Below are 12,108 nucleotides of genomic sequence, written 5' to 3' on the forward strand. Positions count from 1 at the left end.
ATTCATTTTCTGAAACCTACCCACATTATCTCACGTGTTTTCCATAGAGTTTTAGAAGAGATTTCATGTTGCACACTGTGGTCAGGGTTGCAAAGATAACCAGAGTCTGCAATCAGAAGTCTATATATTAGATAATATATTTATAATATATTTGAGACCAAATTATCAAAGCAATGCTATCTATGTTAATTTCTTTTTAGCTCTATGCTCTCACTGTAAAAAATTATGATCAATAAGTTATGACAACATATGTTTTTACATTGCTTTAACTCATCAAAATAAGTTAAGCAAGTTATACAAGATTCAACTCATTTTTTAAAGTTGAGAATTTAAGTAAAAATTACTTAAACATCCAAGTTGATTGTACTTAAAAATGTATGCAGCAATTTTTTTTTTTTTTTTTTTTTTTACAGTGCATGCGGTGAGTCATAAAGTAAGTCTAAGCCATTGTTTAGTTTATCGAAAGACAAACGTGGGTGGGTTCTGTGGGAACCTTTTAAATAATACCTTAGAAGTATACAATTATAAGTACTGTATGTCAGCAGTGCAACTGACTAATGCATGCATCTGTAAGGCAACCATCTGCACCTGGTGAAGAGATACTAAAAATCAGGATAAGGAGAAACACGTGAACGGGATTTCACCAAGTACAAAATGTCCCTGGATCAACTAACTAAGTAGGCCTAATCATACTATATAATCATACTAAAATTCAGGATAAGTAGAAAAAGGTGAATGTGATTTCACCAAGTACAAAATGTCCCTGGATCAACATCTTTGTCGATCCTGGAACAACATTCCAATCAACCAATTAGATTTGAGGGACAAGTTTATGTCAAGTTTAGGCTTGCAACCAGGGTCAGATCATGTGCTTCTATCAATGTCATTCACCTATCCTTTCTCTCTTATTTAGGTACAAGTTATGAGTAGGGTTAGGTTTAGGGGTAGGGATAAGGTTTGGACTATGTTTTCGGACAGAAATGTTGTTCCAGGATCAACAAAAAATGTTGATCCAGGAAAATGTCTTACTTGGCAAAATCACGGCGACCAGAAGAAAATGAAATACAAAAAGGTAAAAGAAATGTTGCATTTCAGATTACACACTCAATCAAAACAAAACAAACTGTGTGTGGTTCATTCAGATTCTTCTTAGGGGCGAGTCTAGAATGAGCCTCATCGAGAACCAGACTTTGTGCTGGAAGTAAAAGGCCTGGCTATGCAAGACTACATTTGTAATAATTTCAGTTCACTTTGTTTGTGACAAAAACAAGTCCATTCTTAGTGTTTAGCAGTAATTAGGGGAACAGACTCAAGGAAGGAGAGCATCCTGAACTCTGTGGCCTATGGAATTCAATGAGGGTTTGGCAAGAAGCACGTCATAATCACAAAGCCTCCAAACTATGCTTGAAAGAAGTAGTCAGATGTAAACCCAGGACACTCAAGAGCAAGCACGAACACTCAAAGGCAATTTTAACACTTTTTTGTGACTTCATACTGTGTCAGTGTAGAGTAATGTTGTTAAAGAGCCCTTGACATCAAATTTGGAGTTGTTGTCTTTTAGGGTATGTTTACACGACAATGATGTACTTGAACAATGAAGTTTTTCCTTTGCGTACAGACGACAACATTGTGAAAACAATCCCGTTCACACGGATCCACAAAAATGACAAAAATGCTGCATTATTCATGCCAGGCCAGTAGTTGGCGATGTCACTTTGTAAAGAAACACTACAAACCTATAGAGTACGCATGCGCATGACGACCAAGCGGGAAGGAAGTCGACCGGAAGTTGAAGCCGGCCGTGTGCCACCATCTTGTAGCAGAACATCACCTGCTGTTAGCATCCCATTGACTCCCATTCATTTTGGCGTCACTTTGACAGCGAATAACTTTACATCTGAGGCGTTTGAAGACTCCATTTGTCCATTATTTATTTCTAAAGAAACACGACAATGTATAAAATGCTCCATTACCTTGTAGCTTATGTTATGGCCCCATAGAAGCAGTTTTTGTAAAAGTAGGCTAATGATTGCGTCATAACCACGCGACTCTCTGTCGCACAGTAGAGAGATTACCGTATGGACGGGAGGAGAAGCTCGCGGGCAATCGGGGGGGCGTGGAGGCAAAATGACAAAATAATTAATCAGAATACCTAGCAAAAGTTTCTCCTGCTCCTAGCTCGTGGACACCTCCTACTCACGCTCTCCGTCTCTGCAAGTTTCGGAAGGGAAGGATTCAGATTTCTCTCGGCACAGCCACTAGAAGACAGAACGTTGCTCACGTCACATCTACGTCGTCAAGCTCTGTTTGAGTGTGCGCGTCAGGAACGGAAGTCCTAAAAAATTGCTAAAAATGGGCTTCACTTGTCTCAATTGAGTTCCAATGAGATGGCTCTGTCCACTTCTTATACTGTCTATGATGACGACACCGTTTTCACAAATTTTTGTAGTTTACACAGAGACGATAATGGTATCGTTTTCAACCCGTTTTTGTTTTCAGGCCCCCCAAAAAATAATGAACGGCCAAAATGTATAAAAAGTTTTCTGTTTTTAGTTGAAAATGGTGTTGTGTAAACAGCCCCTTAGTACATATGTGTTATATTTGAAGCTATATGCACTCCTAAATGTCAAAAGAGTCAAATTAAGACCCAGAAGAACATTTTAATGCTCAGACGTTTCTCATTCAAAGCTTATGAGCTTTTATGGAGTTTTCAGTTATGTTTCATTAAGTACCAAGCTATCTAGGCAAATCCGAGACATTATTGAGATCTCTCCTGAATGTCTCTCCTCCATTTGAGAGACATGAGAAAAACAAGTTGATTTATAGAAAATGATAAATAATACATTTGAAAATATCGATTAAGGAAGAGGGAGAAAGGACATTCTAACGAGTTTTTGCAAGGCACAAAGGCCACTGAACTGTACATTAACAGGGCAAACAAAATGGCGTGCTTGCTGGCCCTCACCAGCTCATAGCAGCTTAAGACATCTTTGGCAGCGAGAGCGCTCTGAAACCCTGTTAATCAATACCATCCCTGAGGTAGTGGCACACTCGCAAAGCTGCTTACATGGCTTTTCCGTCTCTCCTTCTCCTTTTCTTTCTCCCCCATCCGTCCCTCTCTTACTCACTCTGTGCTGGAGCTGCCGTTTTCAGGCCTGGTAGCTTTCTCTCTCTCTCTGTATTTCTCTGGACCTCACCCAGGCCTGGTCTAATTAGGCCCCCTTTTGTACCCGCTGAGGTGCCTTGTGTAATCTGCGTACTATGTGTCTCAGGATCTAGCCCTGCCCAGTATAATAGTCTGCCAGTTCCTCCCCGAGTGGTGATCTGGGCCCTCTTCCCATAAAGCAGACACAAAAGAGCAGGATAATGGCCCCCAGTTGCAGTTAGAGGAGCCACTCCTTTGGGCTGTTTGAACTCGGCACGGGGCTGGCGGCAGACAGCGTGTAGGGAGAAAATGCTTTGCTCTCTGTGTGAGATGGCAAAGCCGATTTTGCAATACCTCCAGTGTTGCACATCTATTTGTTTTCAAACTAGCTGCTGGCAGGTTTAGTCCCCAGTATACTTCAAGCGAAGTTGAAGAACAAACTGGTGCGATGTAATTTTGAACAAAATCAGACCAAAATGAAGTTTGTTTGGAGTTCGTTTTCTAGAAAATTTCGCTCCAGCTGGTAAACACTTTCGAACACACTGTTTAATTCTGTGAAGCTGCTTGCTTTAAAGTAATCTGTTGTGTAACGTGCTGGAGTGCCGAATTGCAGAGCTTGTGCAAACATATCCAAGTCGCTATGATCAGATGCTTTCTTAACTGCTGTTTTCTAGCCGCTGTCATTTTTGATGTGCGTTTATTTTGTCATCTAAGCGCCGCTCTCAGCAGTTGGGATGTTTGCTAATAGTATAGCAATGCTCAGGCATTTCAAACTTCTTTTTACCCCCAAGCAAAGAATGAAAAAGAAATTAGCATTAAGTATATCAGGGCCTTAGTCCATCGCCCCCTCCTCCTCTCTCCCAGCAACTTTGACAACCAACACCCACAATTAGAAAGGAAGCCAGCTCTACCACATCCACCTTGGATGCAGTTTACTGGCCTGCGCACAGTTTCTTTTAAAGGTCTTGGTTTTGCCATGTGCATTCATGGAGATATATCAATGCACTGGGATGGGAGCCACCACCTCCTCTCCTCGCAGAAGAAAGAAGCACAGCTGGGCCCATAAACCACTGACCATGGGCGCTGTGGAGGCTAGTCGGCTTGGAGCTGCAGGGACGGAGCAGAGATGAAGCCATGCTTGAGGATACATCATCTTCTCTTCAAAAAAAAAAACTCCTCCCTTCTTCAACATCGGCCAGCAAAGCTCTCAAGGACCTCAAGGAACTCTGGCTGTAACCTCCTCTCAACCAACATGTAGATGTGAGCTTGGCTCTGGAGCGAAAAAACGGAGATTGATGCCTGAAATAACTTTGCACCAGCAAAACGACCTCCCTCGGTTTTAAAATGTTAATTCCAGAGGTTTGAACAGTTTATAGAATGACAGCCAATGCCCAAAGCCCCAGTTTGAAAATTCACTTAAAAAAGTGTGTATTACTTTTCACCACACAGTGATGAAAGTTTATTTCAACAGCAGGTCGTGCACAACACCACGTCCTAACCAGGCGCGATCAGGAGATTATTAATGTTTAAAGTACTGTTACGAGGAGCAGGATTCTCAGCCAATCAGATTTCATGGTGGACAGAATGATGGCACAAAGTAGCATCTGGTTAGGACACAGTGCATATTATAACTGAGGATATGATAATGAAGCACAAAGCCTATTATGCGTTTTAAATGGTAGTTTACACTCTTAAAAATAAAGATTCTGTATTGGCATCTATGGCTCCATGAAGAACCTATAACATCCCTGGAACCTTTACATTGCAAAAAAAGGTTATTTATAGTGGAAATGGTTCTTTAGAAAACAGTTATTTTAAGAAATGCTCAACTCAAAGGTTCTTTGGGGAACCCAAAATGGTATCGCTGTGAAAGCCATCTTTTGGAACCTTTATTTTTAAGAGTGTACAGTACTCACTCTCATTGTCTTGTATTTCATGTAAAAGAATCATTTAGAAATGAGTATTGTTTATGGGTGAAAAAATCGCAGATGAGACAAAAAGCAAAACGATATTATGCGAATACTTTATTATCAATGTGTGAATGGTGTTAGCTTTTCATCTGGATATTAATAGTATATGAAAACTATACACCAAAACCAGGCTCTTCCTATTTTTGCTGTATAATTTTTCAAATTGGTATTGAAAGATTCTGTATCTTTATAGATATTTATATATATAATATATAAGCCAAAGTGCATTTCCCGTTTTTTCCTCTTGTCCATGTACACATTGCACCATACATAAATAATTACATCGTAAAAATGACTCCAGTATTTACAAGTATAATATATATTTCATATAATATATAAAACTTTATATTAAATCTAAGTAGATGATATTTGGGATAGTTTGTGGAGTCCGAAAGTCTCTCAGCACGATCAAGTCCATGTGTGTGTGTGTGTGTTATCTGTGGTTGTTGAGGAGGATCTCGAGCCAGCACGGGCAGGAAGTGATGAACTGGCGGGAGTAACAAGGGCCCCAGCCCTTCGCAAAGCTGATGCGCACACTGTTCGGGTCATACGGTCCATCTAGCAGCTCGGACTCGGCCCCTTGCCTGAGCATGGATGAGCGTTCGTAGTCGAACACTTTGATGGAGTAACCAGGCATCACCTTGCGCACCACCAAGCTACGGCTCCCCGGTACGTCCAAGGTAGGCGAGTTGACAAAAATGGGGTGCTGGCTGCGGTTGTAGGCCCAGACTCCGTCCGGCTCTTTGCTGAGGAGCAAGCCGTATCCGATCTTGCCGCGCGTCCGTTGCACGGTGCTGCTGCGCTGGTCCAGGCTCAGCTGGCCGAGGCAGAAGCCCGTGCCTTGAGGTAGGTCATAGAAAATGCTGACAGCTGGCTGGTACACCGTATAGAGGCGGCCCACCCGCGTCCGATGCTCCCAGTACGCCACGTTACACCAATGACTCTGTTTGGGGGCATCAGGTGACAGACTGGCATCTGAAACAAGAAAAGACAATGGGTCTGTCATTAAATTTCCCATGACATTATAATGCAAACAAAATGAAAACATGTGCTGGCCAGAAAGACGGTTAGAGAAGGTGATATTATGTGGAGTTGAATGCTGCACTGTTATGTGTTGCCTCAAGAGGGCACTACTTCAAAACTTAATTCATTAAAGTTATATCCTAGTAAATTATGGGCAAAAGAAAAGTTGAAGGTGAGAAATAGTATAAAAAACAGTCCCAAAACAAGTAAAAAAAAAAAAAATATATATATATATATATATATATTATTTGATATTATACAATTCCAATTGAATCTTATACTCTCCAAACAAAAAAAACAAAAAAAAACATACCTGCAATTCACACATTAGCCTATACAGAACAACTAAAATCCTCCAAGCCCTCCATTCACTTTTATGGCTTGGGAGTTTGTCAGTGAACTGCATATGTTGCCAAACCCCGAGTTTTTATCTCAGCCACACACACACTTAAACGTTTCCACGCGGCACGCATTCTGTATATTTCTGCCCGCTCTTTCTTGATCCGGGGAGAAAGTATTTGTGGAAGGGGGGGGATTTGGAAAAAGTTGTGAGCTCATATCCGGCAACAACTCCCTCCCCCGTCTCTATTTTCTTCCACATTCCTGTGAGTGGGTGATGGTGATGATGGCTTGGATGGAAAGGGAGCGTCTCCTCCCTGCCAGCTCCCGCTGTGGGCTTGGGGACAGCTTTCAGCTCCCTGACAACTTAGTGCAAGTCTGTGACCTCCTGACCCATCAGGCTTCACGCTATCAGCTCAGATTAACTTGCACATTGAGTGATGCCATTATTTTGCTCTTGAGAAGCTATTGGCAGGGATATTTCAAGGGCCAGATCTATGGCTCCTTTTCATTCACTTGCTGCGACTCCCAGGGGCGAACAAATGCTCAGGTCATTAAAGGAATAGTTCACTTATGTCATTCCAAACCTGCATGCTGTAAGTTTAAGAACCTTTATGCGACAGTTCACAGTGACCAAAAATCACACACTAATAAAAATAAAAAATGTCACAAAACTACACTCTTTAGGTCCTTGCACACTGGCTCTGAAATTATCGTATTCGTTTTTTCGTATTCAGTATTCAGTGGCTCTGAATTGTCAAAACACCTCTTAAAATGCTTGCTAATATCGAACTCGATCCGAATTTCTTTTTTTTTTCTTTTTATTCGGGCTCAGTGTGCAAGGACCTTTAGAAAAAAAGGTTCAGTGAGGTTCTATAGAACCCAAGGGTTATTGACTCAATTTTAAAGAAAACTTTATGCCAAAAAGATTCTACATAAGGATAAATGTCTTACATGATTGCATTATACTTGTGTTTAAAGAACATTATACTATGTTTAACAGGTTATTTCATTTTTTAGGTAAACTTCATTGTACCCAAATGAAAAATCCCCACTGCATCACTAGCCGCTGGATAGATGTCAATAACATGAAACATTGTTTCTTGTATGCCTGTTGACCAAATGGAAAGCCAGAATTAGTGAATAATGACATAAATTTAGGTCTGTTCCTCAAATAGAGCTATTGTATGGCTTTTGAAGACTTAGAATATAGTGTATACTGTATACTGTCTGTAGGGTCAATATAAATGTATCCGGTTGTTTCATGGAGAAGAGGTGCATAAAGATTCTTCTTCAAAACTCTCATTTTGTGTTTTGTTGAAAAATAACATAACAGTTTGAAACCACATAAAGGTGAATAAACAATGAGAGAATGTTCATTGTTGGGTAAACCACCCCTTTAACCAGTGCCAAGATCTGATGTAGTAGAGGCCCGATAATTGACCCCATAAATCAAATAAGACAATCAATGCAAACACACACAGACACACACGAACAAACCTCCAAATTAAATGCACGAGAACTGCTGCCTATTCAAGCACAACTGTTTGGATATGAGGAATCAGGACCGACTTCTCTTTACACATACTCTTACTTAAATGGCCCCTCGCAATGGGCCCCTACGTGTTAAAATTACAGAATTCCTTACATCCTCTGAGCTTGCAAGGTGGGTTTGCTGCCTGAATGGTCTAATGAAACCATTGAACAGGCCTTGACATCTAAAAACACATCATGAAGAATATTGTAACTAATTCAAAATAATTGTGCAGATCTTGCTTTGTAGATTTTTCTCTATAAAGTATCTATGGTCAGTAGTCAGTAGCTCTATGTTAAGTTAACGGAAAAGATGCAGGAAGACATGTTTCCAGCTATGCAGCCTAATGAGGGCTGAATTCGAACTTATACCCAAATCCATTAGATGCAAAACATTAAAACTAATGCTAAAGTGCTGTGATATGATTAATGCCCACCCCCACCCCCCGTTTTTATGTGAGCGAGAGAGAAAGGGGGGTGGTTGAGACTGAACTGCTTGCTATGTGGGTTTAAACAGAGGTGCAAAGATTAAAGGTTAATAATCTATTTAATGTTTAGCTTGGGAGCGAACAATGCTCAGCCGAGAGACCGGCCCTTTTCCTGAGGGTGTTGTGCATGTGTGTTCATGTGTTTTAAGTATATTAGAGCTGAAGAGAATATCAGCCAATGTTTGTGTTTGAGAGAGGAGTGTGTGTTTTGGCTGTTCTCGCCTGAGCGGTGCCGTGTGAGTGTGTGTCAGTGGGAAAGGAGACGGGGAAGGAAGAGAACAAATCGGGCAAACTCATTAGAATCTAAGAACTCAAAACCAAACAGTGCCATCGCTTTGTTTTTCAGATTTGCTCTTCCTTAACACTCCCTACAGAAATATCCAGCCTAAGATAGCTTTGCAACATTGTAGCTGGTTTCTAGTTGGTCTAAGCTGGTATACCAGCGACAAATGACCTACCAGAGTTCATACCAGCTCAAGGTGGTCAAGCTGTTTTTTGGAGCAGGGTGGTAAAAAAGTTATATCTAAACATTATAAAAATGTTATTTAAGCTAAAACTAAATACATTTCTAAGTTGTTTATTTTTGAATAACGTTTTTTTAACTCAACTGGCATTTTTAGTATAAATCAAACAGGTCATTTATCTGCATAATTCAACTCAAGAAACAAATTCGGCCCTTGATAGAAAGTTAAAGGCAGGGTAGGTGATTTGGTCCAGAATTTATTTATTTTTCACATCCAGATAGCGATCACTAAGTTAAGTGGTCTAAATGTATTTATATGTACTATATATATTTTGTCAAATGCAATGATATGGTGTATATATATATATATATATTCCGTCTGAATGCAATGTTATTTGGTCTTATCTGCCTGTCAACGTATGTATTTCCATACCTCCGCCCATCTTGCTCGCGCAAACATCACACGTCATTCGGTGTCTAATGCTATGCAGTTAGACAGACGTCAGACATCGTCCGAGCACGGAAACAACAGCCGCCTTTTACAGTTCCTCCTGAACCAAAACAACGAGCTTATGCTGCGTTCACGCCACAACTACTTGTAATGTTACGTGCTTTGAGACATGAGGTAGTTTAACGCCGTCTCTTGTCTCGCGATGCTTTGCAAACTCTGCTGTGCTTTGAAGAAGGCATGGCTTTGTAGAGTGCTCTGAATGGAGGATGGGAGCTTATGCTTTCAAAGCTAACTTGCTATTGCTAGCCACTTCGAAAATTGCCTACCCTACCTTTAAACGATTGCACCGCGTGATAGTGTTTGTGTGTGCGTGCATGTGTTCAGGTAGAAGCTGGAAAATGCATATCAGCAAGCGCACAACAAGCAGGATACAAGAGTTCCTGTCTCCCCTTCCCTGAAGGCCTCACTCATGAGTCAGTGAAGAGCCTCTGACAAGCCGCCAGAGCTGGAAATACAGTCTTACACAGACCAGGAAAGACAGACAGACAGACGGCACCGCGGCTCTAATCGCAGCCAATGACGGTACTTTGGTATAATAAACCTAATTTAGGCTGCATTCACTGCAGCAAGTAGGTGTTAGTTCAAAGGCGGTGGACATCTTAACTCATGTACCTTAATGACTCAGCAACGGTTTAGTTAACAACACTTAAGCACTGTGGGTCCATCACTTTGAGTACAAATAATAATGGCAGACTAAGTGCTAGCTTAAGTGAGAACACCTCAGAACTCTTCAGTTTTTCTCTCTATTTCGACGCACGCGCATTTTACTAGGGGTGGAAGACAAAAGCTGGGAGCAATTACACCGCTCTGCGTTCATTTAACCCCAGCACCTTTCAACAGCTCGGTTTATCCATTAGAAAGGTAGAGTGTGTTATTATTGTTATTATATTCTCAAAACTGTCTCCGCCAGTGTCAATCTCTTAGGAGACACACGCTGTCATCGGCTCCGAGGGGATGGTGGCGTCTGACCCCTTCCCGAGCTCAGCTGGAACGACTGAAAAAACACAAAGATTCACAAACACGCTGTCATGCTGCTCGTGTGCTGTAACACATGAAAACGACATGGTTGAAAACAATCAGCGACTACTTCTATTGACAGTTCAAGAGTGTGTATTATTCTGCACACAGCCCGCAAGTGGAAAATTTGTCGAAAACCTGACAGTTGCTTGAGGAAAAAATTATATTAGAGTACTAAATCGCTCAAAGGAAAGCAAACATGTCCAGCCGAGATCAAACAACAGCAAGGGCCTTGTTGACTTACAAAGCGAGAGCTTAAGAAGGCTGCGAGACTAAAGGTTACTTTGTCAGAAGGCTAAAGTCTTTTATTTAGTCTCCATTTTGTTTTCAGACAAATACCAGCCCTTGAAACGAACAAAACACGCACACACGCTCAGCTAGACAGCCACAGAGGTATTTCCTTTGAAATTCAGAGCTTGTATATAATGCTCTGGTGGACGTGCTACTCGAACAGTAAGGTAAACATGCAATTCACAGTCCATTCTCAGGCCAGACGGCCACGTTCACATTAAAGAAAAAAACTCTGTGTTGGACTGGACGGTATTGTGGTACATAAAGTGTGCGGCAATTAGTGGGCAGGACTGCTTTATGTTATTTACACGTGCAACAAGGAAACGTGGAGTAATGCAAAAACACAGAGTGGGATGTGTCCCAGACAAGTCAAGACGAAGAATAACTTAATAAGGGGTGTCGTTAGGTACAATGTTAGGCGGAGTTTAGTTGTTTACAGTTGCCAAGCGATCGTGCAAGAAAACGACTGATGCGCACTTATGCAGACACAGTCATGTGTATATTAACTATTTTACAATGGCTTTGAAAGTGGCTAAATATTGGTTTTAAAATATGTTTTTTAAGTCCTGTTCTTCTACTGTTCAAAATGTTAAAGGGATAGTTCACCCAAAAATTTTAATTATCCCTTGATTTACTCACCCTCAAGCCATCCTAGGTGAATATGACATTCTTCTGTCAGACGAATACAATCGGAGATATACAAAAAAAAAATATCCTGGCTCTTCCAAGCTTTATAATGGCAGTGAATGGAGGATGAAATTTTGAAGCACAAAAAAGTTCATCCATCCATCATAAACGTACTCCACATGGCTCCGGGGGGTTAATAAAGGCCTTCTGAGGCGAAGCAATGCGTTTGTGTAAACAAAAATCCACATTTAAAACTTTATAAACTAAATGAACTAGCTTCCGACAGACGGCCGTACACATCGATTTACGGCGAAAGAGTGACCTCTGCTCTGACAAAATGCATGACGCATTGATGAATGCGGAAGTGCAGAGGATAGAGCAAAACAAAACACCGGTCAGGAATTAGAAGTCTAAAATGAGCATTTTTAAAGAGAAATGTCAGAGGATTTCGAAATAAGAGGAGCTTGAGTTTGTTCCACATCCCTATTTGTTTGAACCGCGAGAGGCATCAAAGCTCACGCTACTCCTACATCGCGTCATTTTAGCGTAAGTCGACTTGCGTAGGCCCTCTGCTGCAAGCTAGTTATTTTTACTAGCTTTTATTTGTCTTTTTTTTTTATTATTACTGTACAAATATTATAAATTAAGTATTAAAAATATGAAATAATTAAGTATATTAAATAATTAAATGTGCTAGCACC

General features: G+C 40.8%; 1 protein-coding gene across 1 annotated transcript in view; it reads right to left on the reverse strand.

Moving 5' to 3' along the window:
* Nucleotides 1-5,156: 5,156 nt before the first annotated feature.
* The window catches only part of smad6b (SMAD family member 6b), a 30,040-nt gene continuing 23,088 nt past the window's right edge, over nucleotides 5,157-12,108 (reverse strand). Inside the window, exon 4 of the mRNA XM_082181407.1 lies at nucleotides 5,157-6,090. Within this exon, the coding sequence (XP_082037533.1) occupies nucleotides 5,549-6,090 (542 nt within the window). The 3' untranslated portion in view covers nucleotides 5,157-5,548. The remainder of the gene's footprint in view (nucleotides 6,091-12,108) is intronic.

This window comes from Leuciscus leuciscus, assembly GCF_965113295.1.
Source record: "Leuciscus leuciscus genome assembly, chromosome: 10".
Classification (NCBI taxonomy): Eukaryota; Metazoa; Chordata; class Actinopteri; order Cypriniformes; family Leuciscidae; genus Leuciscus; species Leuciscus leuciscus.